The following is a 27,555-nucleotide window of genomic DNA, read 5'->3' on the forward strand; positions in this document are numbered from 1 at the left end:
ATTAATCTCATTAGAGAACTAAAATATTTGGAAGACCTTCCAAATAACTGCTGGATCAAGTGGGAAGTAGGCACTTCTCTAGAGGCAGAAATACCTCTGTTTAAATGAGTTCTAGTTCCCTGAGAACTTAATGGTTGCATGTGAAACTCACATTCAACTCACATTCTGGATCTCTTATAGTTTCATTTCTAAAAGCACATTTTTGGAACACACTGACACCGTTTTCAAAAATGGTCACTAATGTTTGCTTAAGATGGACGGTCACCTCCTCATTCAGTTCTGGAGACAGGTTGTTAAAATAGTGCCCTTTGAAGGTCAGAAATATTATTTGAGCCTGTTGTTTAGCTAGACACTACCTGTGCTACTAGGGGCTCACTCCTGGTAACTCTCTCACTGGTAAGGTCAGGTTTAAAAGGAATATATGTATGCTTGCGAAGGTCAGTAACAGGGAAAACTTAATTTCCAAGAACTACAAATGCTCCCAGTGCTGTCTGAAACAGGCTAATTTATGCGTGTGGCATAAATGGTTTGGTCCTTGGAAACAGAGGAGGAATTGACTGAAGTCTCGGTGAAGTTTAAAGGGTAACCAAGTTTCTGTAACCAGGGTATAACTAAGAACTTAAACAGGAAAGGAAATGTTAACGCTATGTAAAAGATAATTAGTTTGAAAGTTTTGCTTGTATGAAAAAGGTATATATATGCCCCAAACAGACAGGAAAAACAAGAACCAAAAAGAAACATGGCAAATCATCTAACTTCTGGGAACTAGAAAGAGTCACAGGTATATTAAAATCCCATCAAACAAAAAATGTGTGCTCCATGCTACATAGATAACAAATCAGTGGATGGTGGCAAGGTTCTTCAGGCAGAAGCACTGCTTGAAATGATTACACTGTCAGGCAAGCCAAGCTACTATATTCAGAAAAATGCACTTTCAGTGTTAGCAAGGGACACATTAAAATCAGATGCTTATTTCTAAATAAGCTGTGGTACTGCCATGTAAACTTTTTGGTGGTTGTAAAGCATGTCATGAAAGTGAGAGATTTGTGTATTGACAACGTAGAATAAGATACCTGGAAGCCCAGGAGCCAGGAATGGGGGAGTAAGAGGTGATGCTGGAACGTCTCTTGCATTGCACAGAGCAAGCTCCCCTTTTGGTTACTCTGCTGTCACCAGTGGCACTGGTCTCCCAGCCAGAGGTGAGGTCTCCAGGGCTGATCTGGCTGCTGCCAGGGTGCATGAAGAGCTTGCCAGATACTTGCACAGTTGCACAGCTGGAATTCCTGGGCTGTTTTGGTAGGGCCAGGATGGTTCCTTACCTACCCTGACTAGTCTCAAGCTAGAAGCTTTTGGAATAGATAGCCCTCTGCCCCCCTTAGGCAGATGTGTACGGAAGACTGTAAGACAGCGTACCCCCTTCAAAGCAGACATCAGGGGCCAAGCTGTCTTTTGTTGAAAACTCGAATGTGAGAAGTATAGGGATAGCTGCCTTTCTGCTCTTGCATATTCATTTTCTGCTGCCTCTAAAAAGTTTCAACAAAATACGTAGTTTGGTACATATGAAACTTAAAGCAAGTTTCCCGGAAAGCCAGGTATGAATAGTCTCTTTACATATTCTCAACGGGGAGAGAGTTTTTAGTGTTTTAGTTTAAAAAAGTACATTAAACTACCACAAATGGAGATTCTTATGTTACTTGGAGTATGTAAAACCAGAATACTTTATAAACAGAAACCCACACGAAGAGTTGACATGCCCCCACACAGTTATACACAATGACCAAAAAAGCTCCCCCACACTGAAACGTACAGCACAATGCTTTGCACGCAGTGTTGGTGATACGCAAAGCAATCTTAGAAGTCAAGTCATATCTGGAGATGAAATCTAAACTAATGAAATACAAATGTCTTACCAAATGGAAAACAATTAAGTAGAATCTTTGAAAAGGAAACGATGGTTTAGTGACATATAGTGATATAAATGCTTGTCTAGATTTTTCCATCAAAATATGACATCAAATATCGGTTTGGGGGAATCCATATTACATTCTAAAGGAAAGTTCTGTTTGTGCAGGTGTTCAGAGTTCTACTGCTAAAATCCAAATGATGTATCTAATTTGGGGGTTGGGCAGTTTAATATTTACTTAAAATTAAAAGTGAACTGGAAGCAAATTTTGGTTCAGCTTGGAGTAATAGAAGTGAATGAAATTGAGCAAAGCAAGGTGTAGGCAAATGTAAGAGACGAAAAATGTACCTGGAGCATGATTTTACCGTGAAATAAATCCCAGGGGGAATCTTCCACTCAAGCTTGTTGAAATTTGATTATTTTAGAAGTTCAAATATTTTATAAAGGCAAGTACACATGCTCTCTATTTTCTAGATGTAAATACTGAGGCCCTGAACTGACTATGGCACATTTTTATGTTAGTGACAGAGTTACAAAATGAATGTAAGTATTTTTATTCTCTGTCTCCAAAGCCCCATGGACTAGAGGCTATAAAGAAGACTCTGAAGAAATTATGTGATATAACTTTTCTTTAAGCTTTTGTTAGAGTGATGAAAACAATACAAGATCATTTAATTGAATTTAAAAAAAATCAGAACTTAAAACACTGCTAAATAATTAGAATAACTAGAAGGCATTTTTTTCCTACAACTGCACTTTCTCTTGCATGGGAGCATTAGTCAAAAAACCTGTAAAATACCTGAAGCCATGTAACGAAGTATTATTTCAAGGCAGGGGTCCAGTGTCAGAACAGATTTGACTCAAATCAAGTAGTATAACTTCCTATGTCATACAAGGGGTGTGAGACTGAAGCCACTGAGAATATTGTTTCGCCATATTACTGATGATCAAACAGAAGACAGTAAATGGGTCAACAGGTATTTCGTAATTAGATGCCCTACATGCAAATGTCAGAGTGGACTGTAAAAATATGAGAATCAGGAGCAATAAAGTAGACTCTTTTCTCATTATGCATATTTCTAACAGCAGGTGACCACTCATAGATAATGAGCCAGTCTCCCCAGAACTTTCACATCTCCCGGTTTTTGTATTCAGCTTTTCAGTTCCTGATCTACCTCTGCTATAACCTTTCCTTCTTGTCTCTTCTAGGTTTTAATGGTTTGATATGTTATGGTTTCTTTATTAACCCATTTCAGTACCATTTGAAACTCTGACAACAGTAAAAATATTTTGATTTTTTGCTAAACCAAGGGGAAAAACACAGTTCTTTACTATGTGGCCATAACTTCTCTATTCAAGACGACACTCATTACTTTACTGCTAAGGAACAAACATAGGGTAACCAGACAAGGAAACTGGACAGCTCTTTAATTGCATTTTTTTGGGGGACTGGTTGGGATTTTTTTGTTCTTTCATTTTATCTAATGCAAAGCTGTCACCAAACACCACTTGACACCTGTTGCCATGATATATAACATGAGCCAAAGATGTCCTGTCCAAAGAATTTCTTGGGAAGAACAAGCTGTCAGTGTAATTACTGAACGCTTTAGCAAAAGTCAGAAGGGTTCATGTATGCTACAATAAAATAGGCTTCCAAACCGTCTAGAAAGGTAGATGCAGATTTGGCATTGAGAAGATGTCAATGTATGATCAGTGAGGCTGGAAGCTGGAGCCGTGATTAAGCACTGTATTTTGTATATATAGGCCCGTTGTGCAGAAATGCAAATAAGGTGAGAATGACAGCTGGGCATTTTCCAATGCAAAGTTTTTCTGTTGGAGAAAACTAATCTGCTGAAAATGGAAATATTCTGGGCATGTTGATTCTGTAGACACTTGTTTGGCTTTTCTACAAAGTGGGTTTTATACCTTGGCAGCTGACCTAGGCACCAGGGTTTTCATCAACTGGTTCTTCAGAAACTTGTTTGTTCCTGTGTCCCAAGCATTCAGTCCTTCCAGGCAATGCAGCATGTGAAAGGGCTGGAAAGCTCAGAGCTCCTGGGAACTCATTGCCCAAACACCCACCCACTAAGGAGCCCAGGCAACATTGTTGGCTTCAGAAGCATGGACTCAGCCCTTGGAATGTTTTGTTTTTTAAAAAAATATAACTTCTGTACTCACATTAAAAAAAAAAAAAAAGATCAACTTTCAGGATTTCATCTTTATTCATGATTCTTAAAAAGTAATAATGTTTTTTATGGAAGAAGCATGCTTCCCAGGCAGCTTCAAAGAGAAATGTTGCCTTTAAAATGACTAGAGATGAATGATGGGAAGGCAAAATGAAAAACAAAAAAACCAGAACCCAAATATATGAAACAATATCTAAAACAAAAGATGGGAAAGCTAAGCGGAGATGGACAAACTTGAAATTATTGTTATTACAATCCATCAGCTGGGTATTAAATGCAAGAAAATGTATTAGTACTAGCATGGCAATGCAATGCTTTTATAATATTTATAGTAGCAGGTAAAACAGAGCAATTTCATATCCATGTTTTCTTTTTGTCTTTTCCCTTTGCATCGTCATCTCTTGTATTCAGCCTAGAGCTGCATGTTCACATAACATTTATTAGTATAACACCAAGGGCAAGACTACTCACAAAAAGATACTCCTCCTAAGGTGCACCTCAGGATTATCAGCTTTTTCGAACAAAACCCAGGGGTGGAATCCTGGCTTGATTTATATCAGCAGCAATTATTTTTAATGAGATTATTATTGTGTTCTATTTTCTTTTTTTTCAAGTGTTACGCAGATCTATGAAATTAATTAGTCGTCTTATCTTACTTTTGGAGTCAGCAGACCTCATTCTTTACCTTCAAGCTGACCACAGTTTCTTTCAGTTCTTGCTGTTCTTTCCTGTGATTTCTTTAAACTTTTATAATTTTTTTTTTTTTGACAATGATGCGATTTTTCATTCCACACAGCTTTTCTGTGAGAAGGGTTCCCTAGACTGTGATTGTAATTTCTTTGCATATTTGTCCTTTTATGCATAACTCGCCTGAGAAATACCATTTTCATTCTATGCAGTAGCCATTCTTCTGCCCTCCTTGCTGGCCACCAATTTGGCATGTACTTTGTGACTTCCTTAATCATAGTCTAGTTCGCTCAACATTTTACTGGATTACTTTTGTTTTTCTTGTCATAACATATAATTTTTCTTCTGCCAACCAATTTTAAACCATTTTCTTCTCATGTAGATTTCTATCCGTCTAAATAATTTTTCAGTTTACTTTCGCAGTATAATGTAATCATAGACTTGCAGAAAATTCTGCTGGAAAGAAACCTCAGGAGGCATCTAGTCCAACTTCCTGCTTACAGCAGCTATGAGGGCAGACCAGGTTGCTCTGGGCTTTATCGTGGTATTGAAAACAATGGAGGGAGACAACACATCCTCCTCATAATGAGGCAACCTGTTTCAACTCTCTCTGTCCTCATGGTGCAAGTTTTTCCTTATATCTAGTCTGAACTTTTCTTGTTTCTGTTTACACCCATTGTTCCTCATCTTAACCCCTTACATTGCTATGAACAGCCCGCTCCACCTTCTCAGTTCCACTCCATCTTCTTGTAGGTAGTCCCTTTGAAATGTCCTCAGTAGGATATTCTCCTTCTTTTATTTGGCCAGAGATGGCTACTGAACTGAAACCCTTGCACTGTTTGGTCATTGATCATCATCCTAAAAACCTTAACTAATGCCAGTATGTGTGATTTTGCTACTGCTTTACCCTTTGCTGCAGTCACATTGTGTCCTTTGCTAGCCTTTTCACACAGAAGTCGATTATTTTACTCCAGTCAGCTCTCACAGGATCGCTTTACCATGTTTTAGACCATTTTCTCTTATCAGGAGGTAGTCAGCTTGGGAAATGATGACACTGTTGTTGTATTTAATTAAGTACTCAGCCCCATCTTTTCAATGTGTTTTTTGGCAATAGTCAGGCACTGGACCCTGAATTTTCTCTGGGCAGCCTCCTTTCTTGTTCTGAAGCCAAGACACTTACTACAGACCTTGCTGCATTTTCCTGGGCAGCCCACTGAGATCTACCATCAGGCACTGAACCTCTGGAATTATCACTCCTTTAGTTCAGCTCCATCTTCAATTCTTCCTTTTTCTTTTTGGTGTGGTTTTTTTTTTTTTTTTTTCCCCCCAGATAGCTGCAGATAAAATTTGAGATATCGTGTAATTTGAATTTCTTTTACCAACTAACCAAGCATAATATTCTTGTTTGGAAATCATAGTTCTCTTAGGCAGACAATGCGCTGTACCTGATGTGTCACACCTGCCCAAATCTGGTTATAAAGAGCCACATTTTCATACCTTCACTGTAGTTTAGAACACCTTTCCATAACAGGGAAAGTAATAGAAATGCAGTTTCTATATGCAGTTTGCAGCATTTTCTGTGCATTAAATTATTCCTTAAACTTCCTTAGGCCAGCTTTCTGAGACATATCTAAGAGACTAAATAGCTAAGAAAACCTAAAGCCATTTATAAAATTAACCTTGTCTGATGTCCTCAGCCAAGACAAAATTCTGCCTTTCTTGGCATGTGCTGTGAGTCTCCCCAGTTTAGGAATCCTGGAGTCAGGATTACCAGAATGATACGTGTGCACATTTAAAATACGCTGCTTGGAAAATTTTGATCCATCTCATGCATTGGCTATTCACAGTTATACTGGATGAACCATAGAAAATTCCTTCAGGATCATCAGGAGGACTCAAAATATTTTGTTATTGACTTTGATGTGTGTAGGTGTAAGGTCTTGTCAAGAGCTGATGGACAGTTCTTTCTTCTCCTGTGTATGTAAATGCAAAGTATTGCACCTTAGAATCAAATCATAAGGTCTGTGAGAGATTTAGCAGGAAAGTAGGTTCTGCATGCTCGCTGTTCAAAAGCTTCATTACACATAAAAAGGGCCAAGTTATAATCAGCTCTACTTTTGACCAGCATGCCAGAAAGGGATTACTAAAAGTGGCAGCAAGCTGGTCATGAAACTGTAGGGGAGCTACTTTAAGTGCAATTTTTTCCTTCTCATTGAGTCTGATTAGCTGATTCTTTAATTTTAGGCCCTTGCTGTGGTTTTGCTCTGTTTAAATTCCTGTTACAATTATCTTAAATCATAAGATAATGACTTACTTTCAGAAGGTCACCCAGTAGGTGGCACTCCCCATCTGACTTAAAAATGAACCAGAAGCCAAGAAGGGACAACTCATGGCAGACACTGGACAGGACAGACCTGTCAAGCCTCACATCCTGGGTGGTAGACCCATGCCTTCATCTCTGTCTACTTTCCCACACAGCACAACATGGGGATGTCTTCCATGCCTTTTCTGTTGCCCCACTTGCAGAGGAATCTCCAGATTTCACATCCCTCTCTAGCAGCTTTATGCTGTAGTTTCTTCCCTGTTGCATGGCCTACTGCATATTCTAGAAAAAAGGCTGAAAGTCAGACTGGTGCAAAGGAAACTGGAAGTAGCAATGACCAGAAAAGAGCTGGAGAACTTAGCTGAAGGGTGATGTGGAAGTCTGTAAAGAGCACGCCTGAAGAAGGCTAAAATAAGTGTGGCATTTGGGTGAACACAGATAGACTGACATGCATACACATCTGTCCCAAGATGTATAATTTACATCTCACTCACTCTTCTGTAGGTTTTTGTGACCTTTTCAATATTACATGTTTTGCATAATTAACATATTTCTTCTGGTTAGAGAGGTTGAAAGGTTAGAAAGGTTGAAATCAGAGATAAACAGATCTCTCCATTGAGTCAACTGATTAAAAAGGCATAGTGAGATAAAAATTAAATTTATAATTAATGGAAAAAGAGAGACAGAAGAAAGCATCAAACATGAAACAAAATGTCAAGTACATAGAAAAATTGACTGTGAGGTTGCTTCTGCTTAGCCCTAGAGTTTCTCTCTATTTTGGTGACTTTCATTCTTCTACCTCTCATTTTTCCCATTGGAAAACACCTCAAAAGTCTTTTGCATTCTTCATCTCACTACAAGTTCTGTTCTCTCTGCATCTCCATTAACTTTACTATTTCCAGGTTCCCAAAGAAATTGTTGTGATGGAAGAACATGATATGTGACCAAGGTGACCAAAAGTTGTCTGTCATGCAAGAAAATTAAATTCTAGGTTTTGGGAGACAGACTGGATGACAGTAGCATGCAGTATACAATTACTATAGTAATAAGTAATATAATTTCTTTGTCAAGGCATGTTTGAAGAAACAAAAAGTGATGCTTCAGTACAAGCTCTCATTTCTTCACAGCAAAACCCATCACAATAATCTTGTCCTCAGCTTCCATGCACATGTTGTCAGAGGCCTCCTCTGCTCTTTCCTTGCTTAATCTTCTCACCTTACTTATGCTATGTACCCTTCCATAGTCATCTGCAAATGAAAACACCCCTGGACAAATCATACAGGAGTTTTAAAATTAAGCTAGACTTTTAGATATTTATCTCCTACATCAGAACGCATTAGAGGAAATTCTTTTTGATATACTGGGGTGAATATTCCTTACAGCATAAATATAACTACTATTTTGTTTTCCTAATTGAAGATACACTTCAGAATAAAGGAATATGATTCTTCATTCCTGAGTACATATTTTAAACTCTAATGACTAGTCATGCAGCTGAATGTTCATATCATGATAGGTCATCCTACTAATGATTTTATTCTGTTGATTGTTCTAGATTTTTCTTCCTCCACCATGTCAGTTCAATAAATTGGTGCCTGCCATTATGTTTTCCAGTTTATTTCATGCATGGAAAACCAGGCTTGTGAAACACAGAAAACCTATATTTGATAAAGATGCATCAGATTGCCATATTAGAGACTTAAAGGCACTATCTAGGGTTAAAAGACTGACAATTTGAGAGGTGCAACAGGATTTTATTTTCTCATATGATACTGGTGAAATGCTGAAGTGTGTGTGTATATGTAAAAGTATGCATTTTGTGTTACTAGAATCAGAAATCCTATTTCTGATGGGCAGGAATTACTCCTTTACCATTCAGAGATGGGCTTTTAGGGCAAGAATGTATATGTCCTTTATCACAGTCCCCAAGAAAAATGAATAAACAATCTGTGATATGGCTCGTAGCTATGAAGTGAGACATCAATTGCAGCACACTTTCCACTTGCTGAATTAAGTACTAGATACATACATGTATCATGTAGTTGTGTTTGTGTATATGTCCCTGTTCTTTCAGTATGTAAATTCTAAATGAATTCTAAATTTATGCCAAATAAAAATGAGAAAATGCTGCCACAAACTACAGATTCTGGAATTACTTTGTCCTAGGTAATATGCCAAGAAACAGAGAACTACTGATGTTGTTTGTGTTACAGAATCATTATTGTCAAACTCAAGCCCTCAAAGTAGTCAGCCATAGCTCATTTACTGGAATTGTGAAATTATATCTTCTTAATTTGCTTGCCATTTTTTAGTCTTTTATAGTTGTTTTTTGTTGTTTTTTTTTAAGCTTTTCTTAATCTGTATAAACTAGATACACATACCTATGTGTACTTCTGTATATTAATGTCTAAGCATGTGAGAGTCTGTGCATAGTTCTTACTTTTCCATACATACATTAATTCCAGAGGAAAATCACTCCCAGTTGCACACACCCGAAATGTCTGTTTTCCATAGCCTGTCTGGCAGAAAAGACTTTGCTCTGTTGGGACAATGATAACAGGGAACTATATGAACTATTTCATGTCTGCATGTATATTCTCAATTTTCCATTTAAAATGACCTACATTGTATATTAGACCTTCCAAAATTATCTGATTAAACTGGTTTGTCATGACAATTAAAAATAGTCTATTTTTAAGTTTTTATCATATATTAAATTCCAAGTTAGTGTCTTAACTCAATTTATGGGCAGTGTCTTGCTTTCAAAGACAGACGGACAAGTCTCTAATTATACTTTGTATAATTTCATTTTTTTTTCCAGCAAGAATAAATATGCAGACTACATGTATAATGGTTCATTAACAGTCTTATAAAAAACACTTCAGTATCTGACTGCATTAAATTTTTTAGTTTCTTTTGTCTTATAATCTGTAAGATAGAAAAGTCTTGTTATCTCTACTTTACATGCCAAAAAATGGTAGAGAAGATAGAGAAGAGAGATTAAGGTCTGACCTTCAAAAGATCATAGCTTTTTAAAAAAAAAGTTAAAACTCTGACTTTTTCAAGGTTATATGGGAAATCAGGAGCAAAGTAAGGTCTCAGATTCTAGGCTAGTGCCCTCCACATGTTGTGTAATATGCTCGGTAATATACTGCTAGAAGAGATTACTGAAACGCCCTTAGGGATAAGGAAAAAAAAGAAAAAGAAATCATATCCTTTATAGAAAATGTGTCAGTTGTATAAATGTTCGATAATAATGAACGCTTTTTATTCTGCCAAACAAATGCATGTTACAAGGTGCAATCACTCTTCCAAGCATATTTTATTGTAGGTTGTCACTCATGTGTTTGAATTGCACCTTTCTCTCAGAATAAACTGAGTTCTCTACCCAGATTTGTCCTAATCCCTTTCTGAGAACTTGACAAGTCACTTGATTAAAGATCAATTTTTCAAAGCATCCCCACCCCAAAGCTTCCTCAGGTCTTAGACCCGCTGGTTTTCATGTGTCTGCATTTAAGTCTGTTCCCAACAAAGAAAAACAGACTTTGCATTTTTTCTTTCTTAAATTCAAATCAAACACAAATGCTGAAATCAAGGTCTTGCAAATGCAAAAGCTTAGACATAAAACTACACTAGAATAATTTTACAATAATCTTATGAACTACACAGAAAGTTGTGTTATTCCAGGGAATACAGATCATAAAACCAAAAATTAAGCGTGTAAATCTTGTGCATTCTTACTAGGAGACTGGCTAAATGAGAAATATGCAGAGCTACCACCAGCCTTTTATTTGACAAAGTTTCCTTCTCAGGACCAGAATGATACCAATATTAACTACCTTTGTTTTCCTCTAACTGTTAGAGAAAACAAAGATTTCCATAATCCAAAATGGAAAAAAGTAAAATGGATTCTATCAATCCATTTCTTGCATGAGATGCTGATATACTGATGATGGGCCAAAGTACAAAACTTAATGTGCAGAGAACATGTAGTCTCTTTCTGTTCTGCTCTAACCTAATAAAATTCCCAATATACAAGATTATGTTTCTGAGTGTATAACTGTGATTTTGTTACAAAACATGATCCTTTAAATCCTGTGAGAGATCATTATCACTTTCAAACCTGCTGAGCTAAAGGAGTAGTAGTGGTTGTACAATGTGCCTTGCAGTGTACAAATGGTTGTGGCATCTTTCACTTTCGTTTTATACCTAGGCTGTGCTTTGGAGGGGCAACCTGTGAATTACACACTGCATTGACAGACACACATTAGGTCGGCAAGACTGTAAACTATTACTCATATATATTTTCATGATTATAATGCGCTTTTCTCCTTGCCTCGTGTTGCAGGCTGAGTATCCATCCAGGCGGCTGGGAACGGCTGCTCCTCCTCTGCATGCCAGGGAGCTTGAGCAGCAAAAGCTTCTCTCCAAGGTAAAGCAGCTCTGCATTATTTTGCACCTCAATGACAAAAGTAAGCTGGAATTTATTTTATTTTTGGAAAACTTTTTTGTATATTACTTCCTTTGATGGTGTCTTGAAAAGGAAAGTAAGAATCTTATTCGAAGTGGTTTTATAGCAAGTTTAATTTATCCATGGTCTGATCCTTAAACAGTAAGGAGTATAACACAGAGTTCCCCTCATAGAAAATAGTATTACTATACTACAGTGAGAGATCATGCCTTCAAAACCTTTAACAACTCTGACTGGCAACGGTGACTTTCTTTGGCACTGAGACCTTTGATGAAAGATTGCGAAAGGCTAGGAGTGGAATAGCTTTCCTGTAAACAGGGGAGTTTCTGGGTACTAATCATGCTGAAAAAGGGACAATTTAATGGAACGCCTGACTTGTTACAATCACCTCCCAAGACCAATACTTTCTATTTCAAAGTGAAAAACTGTCCCTACAAACAGACAGTAAGCCTTTTTTTAAAAAAAAAACCACACCTTTTTTTTTAATCCTGCTGATAATGATGAGACACCTTCCAAAGCTTTCCAATTCTATTTAATGTAGCCAGTATTTTAAAGCACAGACTCCAGAACTGTAGTCTGCAGACCACTGGTGGCCAATACCCAGTCATACTGAACACTGAAATATATACACAAGTCAAATTTTGGTGCTAAGAGGTTTTCCATGAGCAACTTGGAAGACTAATAGCAGTCACTTGTTCTGAACAGTGCTAAGAAGCTTTAGGCACCCAGAGTAATTGGATAACATATTCATCAATGACCTGGATGATGGGATAGAGTGTAACCTCAGCAAGTTCTCTGACGATACCAAGCCGGGAGGAGTGGCTGATACACCAGAAGGCTGTGCTGCCATCCAGTGAGACCTGGACAGGCTGGAGAGCTGAGCTGAGGGGAACCTGATAAAATTCAACAAGAGCAAGTGCAAGGTCCTGCACCTGGGGAGGAACAACCCCACGCACCAGTACAGGCTGGGGGCTGAACTACTGGAAAGCAGCTCTGTTGAGAAGTACCTGGGAGTGCTGGTGGACAACAAGCTGACCATGAGCCAGCAATGTGCCCGTGTGGCAAAGAAGCCAGTGGTATCCTGGGATGCATTAAAAGGAATGTGGCCAGCAGATCAAGAGAGGTTATCCTCCCCCTCTACTCTGCCCTAGTGAGACCACATTTGGAGTAGTGTGTCCAGTTTTGGGCCCCCCAGTTTAAGAAGGATGTGGAACTCCTCAACCAAGTCCAGCGGAGAGCTACGAAGATGATCAGGGGACTGGAGCATCTTCCTTATGAGGAAAGGCTGAGAGACCTGGGTTTGTTTAGCCTGGAGAAGACTGATGGGGGATTTCATAAATACCTATAAATATCTAAAGGGTGGATGTCAGGATGATTGGACTAGATACTTTTCAGTAGTGCCCAACGACAGGACAAGGGGCGATGGGCTCAAGTTGGAACACAGGAAGTTCCACCTCAATATGAGAACAAACATCTTTCCTGTGAGGGTGACACAGCAGTGGAACAGGCTGCCCAGGGAGGTTGTGGAGTCTCTTTCCCTGGAGACATTCAAAACCCACCTGGATGCGTTCCTGTGCCCCCTGCTCTAGGTGTTCCCTCTCAAGCAGGGGGTTGGACAAGATGATCTCCAGAGGTCCCTTCCAACCCCTACCATTCTGTGATTCTGTGATAACCAGGAACCAAACATGAATTAAGGCCACCTTAACTATTTTCTTGAGCATTTACTTGTAGCCTGAAAGTGATAATTTCCTCTCAACAGTCATTAGCACAAGGAACAGGTGCTACAATTAACATCCCACAGAGACCTGACAAATATCCCATCAAACCTGAGAAAATTGTGTTCTCTCACCTAATTAAGACCGCAGAGAGGTGGTCTGCATGCCCACTCCTCTCTACTATTCCCTGTTCCATTGAAAATGTATATTGCAAAATCAAGGGCTCAGAAGTTAAGAAATTAGTTAGAAGTTAGTTGCAGCTAAGATTCTTTTTCTGCACAAGTTACGTGATTTCAAAGTATTTTTACCTCTGTTCCAGGAAGGAATTTCTTTCCACATCCTGATGACCCATGGTATTAACAGGTCCCAAACTCCTTTAAGATTCTGTTACAACTCCTCCAGTGAGGGGCACTTCAGGCACCCCTAGAAGTGTCCTCATTCGCCCCCTCTTTTCTGTGGGTTTCTTCTGGCGTATAATTATTATTAGACAGCAAAGCAGAAGCAGATCTGAAACAGGTATCCCCCACATATTTGTAGGCTTTCTGGAATAACACCAGCATCTTTTTGCAGTTTATCTGGCAACGATCAAATATGAACCCTTGAGTTTTATCTTCAGTCAGTATTACAAAAAGAAAACACAGAAAAGCTGTTCTGGGAGAAGAAGAAAGTTCCTCTTTCTCCCATAAGACAACACATACAGTCTGAACATCAAAGACGACTGAAGAAGGAGCAAAAGGATGCATAAACTCTGCTAACTTAAAGATGTTTAGCAATGCTTCAATTGGGTAGTTGGGCGATGCCATTTACAAAACCCAGGAATCATTTATATTTGGTGGGAAGGGGTACCATGGCAACAGAGACTGCTCTTGTCATCCTTGGTTCCTGAAGCTGGTAAGGTTACTTCAGCCAGCCAGCGCTGCTGCAAGCCACCGAAGCATGCTGCTTTGCTCATGGCGGTGTCACGACTTGTGTGGAAAGCTTCTGCGTTCACCCTGTTTGGTAAAGAACAATATTATAGGGAAGCTTGTGATAAATTATGGTTTACATGACACTGATGCAAAAAAATAATCTTTCAAGTATTTGTAAGATCTATGTCTTGTTCTCGTAAGCCTGACAGATTTAAAATGGGTCCTCAGGTCTTTTCAAAAACGAAAAAAATAATTTTAAAAACTGCCTTGCTGTTAATCTTTGCATGAAAAGTGTGTTGCCAAGAGAAGCCTCCATAACAAGCATTTTCGTGATGCATCTCACTCAGTTAAAGTTATCACATGGCCCTACCAAGCCTTTCTATATCTTTCATCCCATTAAAAATTCCAGAGTTTATTTATTTCAGCCCTTTCTCCCAAACTCTTCAGCTGTGTTAGCACAGTGTTCTCTGTGCAAACCATCCCTGGCCTGCTCTTCATGTTGTAGTACATTAGGCCAGTCTTGGCTCTATAAATTCTCTTCTTCACAGGCTTGGCCATATCTTTGTCTCAAATACTCTTCTGGCATTTATGGGACCCTTCATTTTTCATAGATCGTAAAGGCAGAAGGGACTGTTGTGATCGTGTGGTCTTCCCTCCCAGATAAAACACTCCACATAATTTCTATGAAAAAGATTGCCCTTGAACCATAAAGCTTGTGCTGGAGCATCTGCTCCAGGCCTCTCTGATAGCTCTCGGTAGGCTTCCCGTCCAAGAATACCAGGCAAATATTTTGATATAATACTTTCCTCACTTTCTGGACTCTTGTCTTTTGGCACCATTTCTGATAGTACCTCAGTAGTAAAGATCTGCAAAGCAAATTATATGGTTTATCAAAGGTGGCTGGGTGCCAGGAAGCCTGTTGAGTAGTCTGAAGGTCATCACCTGCAAGCAATCGTAGTGTGCAGCATCTCTCTGCCACTGTCTTAAAAAGCTCTGTTCCTGGAACAAATGCTGCAAGGCACAAACATGCCTGATTTACACCTGCTTGCTTAATTTCTTGTCTAGTTGGAATACGTAAGCCAGTGATAGATCGACTGAATTTTTTTAGTATACTAATTAGTGATCCAGAATGTAAGTTTTAAAAGATTTTTACGTAAACTAAACCAAAACTTCATTAGGTTCTGAAAAATCTAAGTTTTTAGAAAATGCTTGATAAGCTTCTTTTTCACTTCTGTTTTCCTCATCAATAATATTTAATTCTACATCTAATGATAAACCTAAATCCTTAATTTGAAATATGAGTTCATGGACTGAAATATAAATAAAAGCAAAACATTATTTTATTTCTAATTGTATAATCCTTTTACAAGGAGACCCTAGGAAAATGCATGTGCTTTTCTGACAATTAAGTACACTGTGTTTCCAGCCTTGTATTTCATGGGGAAAGATCTGCTGTTTCCATAGGAAAAAAAAAAAAGATGGCAAAATAGCATGTTCTGGAATAGAATTATTCCACTATCAAACTAATGTGAGTTTCCAACCATTTTTTCTTTGTGTGTGTGTGGAATAGAGCCCTGTTTTATTGTAAAGCTTTGAAATATGAGTCATGGGTGTTTTGTCAATAGAAACATTTGTAAAAGATGTTAGAGTATTTTTTTGTTTTCAAGATGTCTGCTAACCCTGATTTCAAATGTTTATATACAGATCACATTTAATAATCTCTTGATACAAGTCATCTGAAAGTAAGATGGTGTGGATAAAGATCACTTCATCACTTTTTTGTTCAACTTTCCATATGACATGTGTTTTAGAATAGAGACCATTTTTTTAAAGATTATGCATGTTACTGCAGAAATTGAATTTTAAACACCTTTTTTTGTTTAAATATCTGACATCAGAAAAGCATGTCAATGCACACTTCAATTAAATACAATCATTTCAAGTTAAACATATAGCTAAAATCTTTAATGCCCCAGAGGTATAATATGATTTAAAAAAATATGATAAAAATTATCAGTACCACTGTGAATTCAATGACTAATGACTAATTGGGATAAGTTCTTTATAGAAAAAGTAACAACAACAAAAATGATCATAATATTAGGAGAGTTGTTAAGGTATACATAAAGTCATTATGCATGTTGAAATGGCCATTTATTTTATTAAGAATCTTGGCAGTAACGTCCAAACACTCAAAATTGAAAACTAAACCTCTGTTAACTCCTGAACTTATAGAACAATGCAGAGTTTTCTGGTCTTTTATAAGTGGGCTACTGCTGGTCTTCATGGTGAACATTCAACAGACTAAAGGATAGTTTAAAAAGAAATCAGAAGGGGAAGGAAAGGGATAGGGAGAAAAATATGCCTTTCATACTTCATGGATGTAACCATATTTTCTATTTAGACCAAAAAACCCTGAGATGTGTCTCCTGGCTTTTTACTGTTTTAGAACCACTGTGTGCCTGGTGATGGAATGAAGGAAGGACAGTTCATTTCTTAGTCTTCTGATTTGGTAAAACAGTGTTTTACCTCTAACAAAGCATTCAGTTAAAGAAACAAAAAAAATATGCTGTTGAGATTATGATTTGGCAGCATATTTCTCTCTCTCTGATTCATCAGTGTTTTGCTGATTAGAGCCACAAAGACATACTTCACTTCTGGTAATGTTGCTCTTTCTCATGAAAATGAACCTGAAGCATTTGGCAGGACATCTCCAAAAATAAATAAATAGTAAGGTTGTTTCTTTTACCAGACATCGATCTTTTCCTGGTTTTCCAGGTTTTCCAAGAACAATAAAAAACGAGGGCAAGTGGTAATTACAGCAAGGCTGACACTTAGTAAGTTTGACCTATGTAATTTGGGAACTTTATATGAGGCGCTGAGGTAAAGGTGGATCTGGTGGTGAGGTTAGACTATGATTAAAAAATCTCCATCACTCTTTTGCAAAATCTATGTGCGACTTTGGGGTGATTTCTGAATTAAATAAAAGATCAAAAGATTTTAGTCAAAACCTCTGGTTAATTACATTTTGCCATTTGAAATACATTTTTAAATATTTTTTATGAAACCCCCAGAGTTTCTGAGGAAAAAACATATTTACAGGAAATATTTTAAACCTTTCTTTTTTCTTTCTTTTTTTTTTTTCTTTCTTTAAAATTATATTTTAACAAAGTGGTTATAACTAGTTATCACAGAAGCAGGAAAAGATACTACTTCTCTGGGCAAATAGGAGCCTAACTTTCTAACTTTCCCTTTGTTATTCTGCTCTATTTTAGAACAGTTAACAAGTAAACCCAAATTCAGCTAAAGAGTTTCATTTGTCAGGAGTCCTATATGTAAAAAAACCCAAATGTAATAAGTAGTGATTGAACAAAATAAATGAGAAAGTAATATTTTTCTTAAAATAAGATGAAATATATTTTAAAATCTTTAGTTATAAAATGGAATTCCTTCTCTAACAAAAAATGAACCTTTTTTCTTGGTGTAATAATGGCCTATATTTATCACCATCTGAAACAAGAACAAACAGTACTTTATCCCAGGAAAACGTTTGAAACATTTCATCAGAGGCCACTGATGATGCAGCTCTGGGAAATGAAACCCTTCCACTGCTCACTGTAATCTGAAGATTTTCAGGGTTTCTATTTTGAAGTCTGCAACAATTCACCCCATTTCTGTGATGATGCAGCTTTTAATTGTGATAACTTTTGATTAACTACTCAGAAGAAGCATTTACTTAGCCTGGGTCCCCTAATCAGAAAAGAAGTTTGAGGCATCAGGGCTCTTACTCTTCAAGCAACCACAAAGAATGCCAAGTGACTTGGTAAGTTTTCAGTATTCATAGGAGAAAGAAGGAAAAAGGCAAATGGTAACAAAATTCTTGCATTCATCATCTTGCACAACAGAGATTTGCACCGCAGGATCACTGTACTGAATAAGCTGAAGACATGCCTGCCTCTCAGAAGCCAAGAGCGACTTGATTCAGCTGCTTTTTGCAAGCAGATGTGATCCTGGTACTTTACAACAACTGGAAAAGGGTCAAAACAAATGCACAATTCCAGTTACTCAAAATGAGATGACAGAAATCATGGATCGTAAGTCTGCGAGGGCTATTTTCGCAATGGTTTCTCGTAAACAGTATCCAATTATGGTTGATGAAACAGCAAACTTCCCCAAGAAAAAACAACTGACTTTATTCAAGCGTACATGGATAATGACAGAAGGTTCATATAGAGTATACAGGGTTACTCAATGTGGAGTAGTAGTTATAATGGTAAAGTTACAATGTGTTATTCAGTCCTGATGCTCAACAACTGTCACAGAAACTTCTGCAAGGATGCCAATACTATGGAAAGCTTAGTACCATATGTAGCAAAATGGAGTTGGCAAGGGCTCTGTTTGCTCATCACAATGCCCGTGCTTGGAATTTAGTGTGGCTTCAGCCCGTAAAAATACTACTATTGTATGTGATATCCCTGTAGTTGTTTACTAAACCATTAAATTGAATTTAAATGACAGAACTGAGATGTTATTTTTCAGGCCAAATAAAGAGGAGTAATGATGGCATCATAAGAAATTTGATGAAAAAGATAACACACGTGTGGAGCAGCACTGGTTTTAATTTCTGAACTGACTAGAACATATTGCAACAGGAAAACTGGGAGACATGCAAAGAAAGAATTTAAAATGATTGTTTGAAGAGATTGCAAAGTATTGTGAGTTTTAAAAATCACCCTCTTTCATACTAGTTATAGGGAAAATATTCCAAAGAGGGTAGACCTTCTTTCCAATGCAAGTTGCAGCAAAAGGCGGCAAATCTTCTTTCTGTCCACTCACATTGCTGAAATCTAGAAATAAGACATCAAACAAAGATTAGCACCTTGTAATTCAAATGGCAGAATGGGGCTGCAGTAGGAGGTTTTTCATGGTATACTTTCAGATTATGTATGCAATGAGGAGCACTCACCTGATACGTTGTGCTAGAAGAGCTTTAGCTACAGAATCCTTGGCAGAGAAGCAAGGATAAAAATCTGTGAAGGGTGTAATTTCTGAACTGCCACAGACATTTTTGCAGGAATGATTTGCCAAGGGCTATATTCTAGGGCAAATCCACCAGAAAGATATGAAGTTAGAAATTCTTGGAGGTGCCTGAGATTCCAAGGAAGAGGAAAGTTCCAAAGAAAGCATGGCTGACAAATAGAACGAGACACTCAAATTCATCAAAGTATTTTATTACTTTTTCTTTGGCTCATAAATACATTTCCCAATGTCCAGCACTCAAACTTTGAACAGAGGAGGCACCAATTATATAAGATCTGGAAATTCATAATGATGTCAACCTTAACAGAAACTTGCATGCAGTCATGCTTCGTATGAATTATTCTAATTGCAAGTATGATTGACTGATTTTACAACTTTATTAGTACATTTTCTTTCAAGATTCATCTGCTTCAATGCATAAGGAAGATCCTGGATGGTGGAAAGTGGGATGTGAGGTTGAGACCCGAATTGAAGGGGCTGGCATGGAAGTAGCACTGTTTTAACCAGACAAATGAGTCCGGGAAGAAGTCCTTCCACGTGGGGCAACCCAGCACAATACCCTAATCTGTAAACAAATGCTCCAGGTGCAGCTGGTCAGCAAAACAACACCAGTAAAGGAACCAGAGCGAAGGCACTGCATGGCCAGTGCATGAGACGCAGTCCAAGCTACAGAGGAGCAGGAGACTGGAGTCACGAGCATGAGCCTTGAACTCCCAGTGTGTGAGGCTTGACAGGTCATATCTGTTGCTAGACAGTATCACCTCACACAAGACTGTTAAAGTCAGATCAGAAATATGTATGTTTGTTCAACCAAACACCAATATAATCTGTTTTCAAAAGCAGCGAAGAGCGTAACAATGGGCCTGGGTGGCACTGATAATGAATACTGTTTGTGGGCGTATTTAGGTACTTTCTTCAGTATAATGAACTGTGGCTTTGATCCACAATTTAACAGTCATGACTGAACTTGTATATGATTTTACATGCTTATGAGGGCAAAAAGATGATGACTTACAGCTTGCAGATATTGCCGAAGAATCCATCTCAAGCCACTTGTCAGGAAGATCATTCTCTGGACTTTTTTTCAGATGTGTCAGTTGTTTTTTTCTCCTTGTAGTTAAAAGATTAATGTTTTAATGAATTGTATTTTACTATGACTAATTTTGTCCACTATTAATAAAGTGAGAAAACGAGCCCCTATTCCAAAAACTATTTCTTTATACAGAAATGAGGTCCAAACGCCAGTAAACTAAGCCAGAGAAAAGAGTAGCTAATAATATGAAAGCAGAAATGTAGGTTTTTATATGGGCAAGTATTCATGAGCACTTCTTATGTGTTTTTGCATTTGCATTACTATAGTCTAAAAAGTTTTACTGAAGCATGCCAGCATCACTGTCCAATTTATGTATATTTTTGAACTTGGCCTTCAGCAAGAAGTGCATTCAAAGGGAATCCTCATGGATCCTCTGCAAAACAAACTGTTATTCAAAACCGTCTTACTTCATAGGCTGATTAACTTTTCTGTGTGTTTACTGAAATGCAACTGGGGGTTTTTTGTTACATTTTGAGGTGGTTTTACAGACCTTTTAATTTGCTGTTCCTACTTGAACTTCCGCCCACTGGGCAGTGTCACTGCTGGTCTAAACTCAAAGTTGTCTGAGGTCAGCGAAGTTAACAGCTGTTAACACCACAATCAGCTTTGGTGCAGAACTGCAATTTCATCACCCGTGAATAATCACAGCTTCCTCACTGCATTTGTTTTAAAAGCCGAAGAGAATTGTTATGACACTGGAAGATGCCAGGTTAAATGCCAGTTTTATTATTGTGCTGGAAAATGTTTCCTGAAACCACCCATATCATTTAAAGAAGTTTAAAGCAGTTAGTTATTTGATCTTATCCTGCTCCTGTAGGTGTCAACAAAGTTAAATGATTATATTCAAAATGAAGGCAACAGGAGTGAACCTTCCAAGTTTTCTGAGTGAGCACTCCCTTGAGCCAGTCAGCACTGCAAATATTCAGTGCATTGCAGGAACTTGCCTTCCAGAACAGGTCCCATAAAGGCCTCAAAACCAAATATGCTCCTATCTCCACAGCTTTCAGTTAACAGGGACCTGGTGGGCTGAAGCAATGTTCCATGTTTAACAGCTTTGCTGCTGAACGTAGGAATCAGATCCTCAGAATATGTAAACTAGAATTACTCCCTTTGCTTCAGCAAAGTTGTTCTGATTAATAGCAGCTGAAGATCTGCATTATTTCTTTTTTATAACTGCATTCTCAACATATGCTATACTTAAATCATACTATTTATTACACCTTGCAGGTTTTCTCTAAGCCAACAAATCATTTTTAGTTGGAACCTCTGAACGCCTTAAAAGTGAAAACTTAAAGAGAGACATGATATTTACAGAAAATGAGGTCAGAGTATTGTCTTCTTGCACTACTATTTTTCCCTTGTTAGGAGCCTCAATGCGAAAAATGTCAATACATGCAGGGAGTGCACAGCTGCCACTGCCTCACACACTGCGGAGAATGGCCGGGGGTGCTGGCAGTGGGTGGAGGGCTGCTGTACAAGCACACACAGCTTTGGTAGCGTAGGCATTAATTACAGTCATTATGGTAATCAGAGGCAATTGGCGGTATTACTGAATAGGAAGATCTCTTTTAAGTACCATGGGCCCAGAGCTGACAGCAGCTATTCCTGGAGCTGGCCAGGTCTGGGAGTGGCTTTTCAACTGAAATGCTTGTGGGTTCCAGCCCTCTTGCTCCTTAGGCAGCCAGAAGTTATCTTGCCTTTTGGTAGGCAATGTTAAAGACCATCTAGGAAGGTCTCAGGGCCATTATGTGTGCTTCAGATTGGCCATGTGAAGTCACTTGGGAATTAAAGCCAGCTCCTGCGTTTTCCTTCTAAGGGTGAAAATGCCAGGCCTTTTCTGAAGGGACTAGGGTCAGTCTGCATTAGGAGGATGTGTGATGTGCTCATACTGCACCAGAAATTTCTTATTATAGAAAAGAGATTTCAGTTCCAGAAATAGTGCTTTGCAGATCAGGTGGGTGTTTGTAGAGCTTTTGGAAAATTACATTTCAGATATTAAAAGCTGAGACAATGTTATCAGGATGGTGACAGTGTCTGGTTAGTATCACAGAGACATGTACTCCAGAGCTTAGATTCCAGCTCAGAAAAAAACATATACATATGTAATGTAAGTATGATAATGCTTTTCCTAAAGAGCAAAAAATCAAAATACACACTTTAATATGCATCTGAATTGCATCAACAACAAGATTATCTGATGCTTTTCTGACTCAGAAACTTAATTGAGCACCTGAGTGATTACATAGCTGAATATTTTCTTTATCAGTGATGGTTTTTGTTCTTTGCATTGTTATTTTTCTCCTGCCTGCTCTGACAGTGAGAAACAGAGTGCCTTTTTCCAGGTTACGAGTACACAGAAAGTGAGATCACAGTTCTCTATCTCAAGTCTGTGACAAAGGCATAGTTGAACTTAACTGATTAGAGTCACTGTAAAAATAAATATGGTAAAATTACCTAAGGAAAACAGATGAAAAATGCAACCAAACCCTGTACATTTTTAATCTGCAAAAATGATATATAAGTAATTGATGAATAAAACCTGATCAGTCTGAGTCTCTTATAAAATTCTATGATAGTTTTGTACATACTTTTTTCATGCTACAGCCACTATCCAAACCCTGACTCCTATTTCTAGTTTTACACAATATTTGAAAGGAAATCTTTACATTTCTTTATCTTGTATACCCCAGAGTAAATATGACTAATGAATCCTTAAGGTATTAGACACAAGTTATTGGGTAGGATAGCTCAAAAATATAGTAGACCTAGGCTATTGCTTCAGTTATTGCAGAAATATGCAGTCATCTGCCTTATTGTAATCATAGAATCAATAATAGAATGGTTTGGGTTGGAAGGGACCTTCACTATCACGTAGTTCCAGCCCCAGTGCCATGGGCAGGGACACCTTCCGCTAGACCAGGTTGCTCAAAGCCCCGTCCAACCTGGCCTTGAACACTTCCAGGGATGGGGCATCCACAGCTTCTCTGGGCAACCTGTTCCAGTGCCTCACCACTCTCATTGTAAAAAATGTCTTCCTTATGTCCAATCTAAATTGACCCTCTTTCAGTTTAAAGCTGTTACACCTTGCCCTGTCACCACATGCCCTTATAAAAAGTCTCTCTCCAGCTTTCTTGTAGGCAACCTTCAGGTACTGGACCACTCTAATAGATATCATTTCAAGAAAATGTCAGAGTGAGAAACAACATGCTGTGATTAAGGATGCCAGGTGACTGCGAGAAGGGACAAGAAGTCAGCCTTTAGCTCCATTCACAGCTTCACTGCTGACTTGCTGTTTAGCTACTTCTTAGATTACAGTTCAACACATCAGTTACATTTGTGTTTATCATTAGATACGGGCTAAAGAATTATTAAACTTAAAATATGAGAAATGTTTCCTACTAACATGAGAAATGTTCTCAACTGGAAAAAAAAAAAACAAACCCACCTCACTTTGGAATGAAGAAAGCACTGAATTTTTGGCCCTAAGTTTTCAGGTTTTATTAGCTCCAATGCTAGTGGAGATCTAACCAGCGATAAAGGGTTAAATATTTGGGTTCTAGGTAGGAAGTTATAATTATACTGTAATTGATAGATATTTAGCAAATAATTCTTCAATTTGGTAAGAAGGTATAACACAAAAATTTTAATTTGTTTGAGCCTTTCCAAAATTGCATTTTTATCACTCTGAAATAAAAGGAAGAAACCACAGCTAGTAAGTACTTTCAGTTTTAAATGTCATGAAGAATATGAAACTCCTATTATTTCTGCCAGTGTTCAACTCCTATCTAACATGGAGACAATCAGTTTTCTGTTGGTAATGGTGCTAGATACATTTTTTAGGTCTTAGCCTGCTAGTTCAAATCTGATTTTCACTAGAGCCTGCTTTCCACATAGGCACCTAAACAAAGGCTTGACTTTCAAAAGCATCTCCTGACTCCCAGTGAGGCATCCATGGCCAGATTTTCAAGTTCCTAAAATACTCATTGCTGAAAAACTGGTCCATGTTGACAACCTATACGGTCAAAGCTAGCCACCTATTACTTAATTCAGCAGAGCTGCTTGGGTTCTACAATGAGATCAGATTCTTATTCTTTGTGTCATATATAGATGCATACAAATATGTTATTTTTTCCTACATGGACATCGACTAACCAAAAGAAAAATAAAAATGTATTCCTACGAGAAAGAGGAGCTTCTGGAGCTGAATTTCTCATTAATTTTTGTTTTGAACTGGATTTTTAACTGTTAAAAAAGGACAAGCCCTGAAACCCTCTCTGGATTTTGTCTTTTCATAACAGTCCCTCTTTCATTTGTTGTTTTCTGTGTAATTCTCTGAGGTCTAATAATATAGAAACCTTTCCTCCACAGAGATCCTCTGCTTTTCTTGTACCTGGATAAGCCTTTTCAAGAAACTTGTAGCATTCTACCAAATCTGAGATGTCAGTCCCTGCAATGATCTGAACAGAGCTGAACTGGCTAATGGATTCACAAACTAGTGGTGAGGAGGATCAGTTGGAGACTTAGACAGACACAGTGTGATTATATAGACCTTGTTTCCTGAGGAAATTAGGCTAAAAAAAAAACCAAAACAAAGAAATCTCTAGTAATCAGTTATTTTCTACCCAAGTGCAGCTGAGTACAGTGTGCTAATCATTTCTAGAAACACAATATTAGAATATCTTCTGAGATGAAACAGTATTTTCTTTGCTCCACTGCTCATTACTCCTCAAGACATGAACTCTTCAACCTGGACACTGTTCTTTTGCCTTGTCACTCCCACCTGCAGGGTTTTTTTTACTGTCACATGGAACATTTTCCTTGGTTTAGTGCAACATGAGTAAAGCAATCCATCTTAATGAGTCTGCGGGATTTAATGAGGACCTAGGGCAAACATAGGCTTTTCCTAACCTGAGAGGTGTTATTCTTCTGCCCAGTCTAATGCTACAGAAGTAAGTGCTATGTGGCCTTGTGTTCTACTACTGCTCCTGGCTACATCTGGAGGCACCCCTGCAAGCACTTCTCCAGGATGGGTCTCTGCAAAACACCACTTGGTCCATGGCAGTCTTTGCTGGTGCCTTACTGACTGAGGTGGTAGGCTTACATGCTCAAGCCACAATTTGTTTTCCTTCTTTTGAGGTCACCTGGTGCCTTTTCTCTGTGGGAATGGAGTAAGTGAACCTTCCCTGCAGAGTGCAGCAGATTTGGCTGTGGGAGAGAGAGGTTTGCTAGCAACAGAACGTAAACAGTGTAAACACAAAAGAAATTGTTTGTTCATGAACACACTTTGTATAAAGTAATCTAGCAACTAACCAAGCTAAACAGCTTTAGTTACAGAGAGGAAACACAAATGTTTTCATGGTACAAAAGACATGTTGTGAGTCCTTCCCTAGGGCACAAGCTCCAACCCACTTGCTATTTCAAGGGAGAAAGAGAACTTTCTCTACTAGTTTCAGAGCCCTTCCTCAATGTCCCTCTTGGCAACCACATACTTACCATTCAGTAAAGTTCCTGCTCTGATATTCTTCAGTTCAATTTGCCAGCTACCTATTCATATGAGTATTTCGATTGGATATTCCTCTTTAAAGTTTTCTCTTTGTTAGAAACAAAAACCTCTCTTTTGAAAGTAATTTAATGTTCAGTCAGCATAAGGGCATGGCATAGTTATTCCTTCACTAAGATAATACTAGAGGAAGCCAATTATTTTCCTTGAGTTGTTGATATATGAAAATCAGAACAACTGTGTTTTCACTAGGACTTTCTAGGTGGTATTCTCCCCCTCTCCCCTTTTTTTTAAACAAATTTCAGTTCTTGATCCAACTCACCATGCAGAACTGATTCCATATTTTTTTTCCCAGAGCACAGGCAGATATAGTAACTACAGATATAGCTTCTGCTGCTCAATATAACATCTTCCTTACTAACTTCCATGCTGTACAGTGTTGTTTCAGTTTGGTCTATTGCCTGCAACAGTTTCAATACATATTTTTTGCTGCCGGCTTTGGCTGCAGTTTCCTATACTGTGGTATTGTTGCCACTAGTTCTATGTGTTCATTAAAAGGCGATGCCACAGAGTTTTTTTAAACCAAGTCTTCACCTTGACTGAAGTTTAAGAGGTAGCCCACTGAGCATACAACATGCTTTGAGAGTTGTTTTTCTAATGTTTAACATTGCACAGAACTGTATCCTGCCCTTCAGAAACCAGGTAAAAGCTTTCTGATTGCTTTGGATTGCTATTTATCAGGAGAGGTGTTTTTGTCTGCCTGGGTGGAGTACTCATCAGCATTTGTAAAGCCTGCTTTGTATTAGAAATTTTTGTTAATATAAGTAATATCCCTTAGGAATGTGATTTTTGGCGACATTTGATACTGGTAACAGCCCTAATGTGGACACAGAACTGGCAGAAGAAGTGCTTTTGCTGGTGTAGGTTATACTCAGGGTTCTGGAATCAGTAAAAACAGCCAAAACCGCTTTTGCCAGCATAACTATACTATTAAACATTTTCTAGCAAAGACCTGGCACAATTTTCACCCCAACACCTCTCTTCGTTAGCAAATGTTTTTTCATTGGGAGGTATACTTAAGCTGGTACCTTATGTGTAAACACCTTTGGACATAATATTCTTTGCCTTGGAAGTTTTTCTTCCACTGGTGGGCAGGGGGGGAGAAAAAAATGTATATTTGACTATGTCTGAGTGGCTTCTTTATATCCAGAATGGCCTGACATTGTACCTTTGTTTCCTCTCACATGTGCATGCATAAATTATGGTGTAGCACCCACAGCTAATTTTCATTGGAAATCATTGTACAGGCAACTGTCATGTAGCCTAGGGTTTATCAAAGAATGATAGAATCATTAAGGTTGGAAAAGTCCTCTAGGATCATCAAGTCCAACCATCAACCCAATACTACCAGGTCTCCTAAACCATGCCTTGAGGTGCCACATCTTCACATTTTTTGAACACCCCCAGGGATGATGTTCACCAGCTCTCTGGGCAGCCTGTTCCAATTTCTGACCACTCTTTCAGTAAAGAAAGTTTTCCTAATATCCAGTGTAAACCTCCCGTGATGCAGCTTGAGGCCATTCCCTCTTGTCCTATCACTAGTGACTTGGGAGAAGAGACCAACACCCACCTCGCTACCACCCCCTTTCAGGTAGTTGTAGAGAGTGATAAGGTCTCCCCTCAGCCTCCGCTTCTCCAGACTAAACAACCTCGGTTCCCTCAGCTGCTC

At 38.3% G+C, this 27,555-nt stretch overlaps 1 protein-coding gene across 1 annotated transcript in view; it reads left to right on the forward strand.

Moving 5' to 3' along the window:
• The first annotated feature begins 18,313 nt into the window (after positions 1-18,313).
• The window catches only part of MACC1 (MET transcriptional regulator MACC1), a 49,611-nt gene continuing 40,369 nt past the window's right edge, over positions 18,314-27,555 (forward strand). The window contains exon 1 of the mRNA XM_064441814.1: positions 18,314-18,466. Coding sequence (XP_064297884.1) covers positions 18,314-18,466 — 153 coding nt within the window. The remainder of the gene's footprint in view (positions 18,467-27,555) is intronic.

Source organism: Phalacrocorax carbo, chromosome 2 (assembly GCF_963921805.1).
Source record: "Phalacrocorax carbo chromosome 2, bPhaCar2.1, whole genome shotgun sequence".
Taxonomy (NCBI): Eukaryota; Metazoa; Chordata; class Aves; order Suliformes; family Phalacrocoracidae; genus Phalacrocorax; species Phalacrocorax carbo.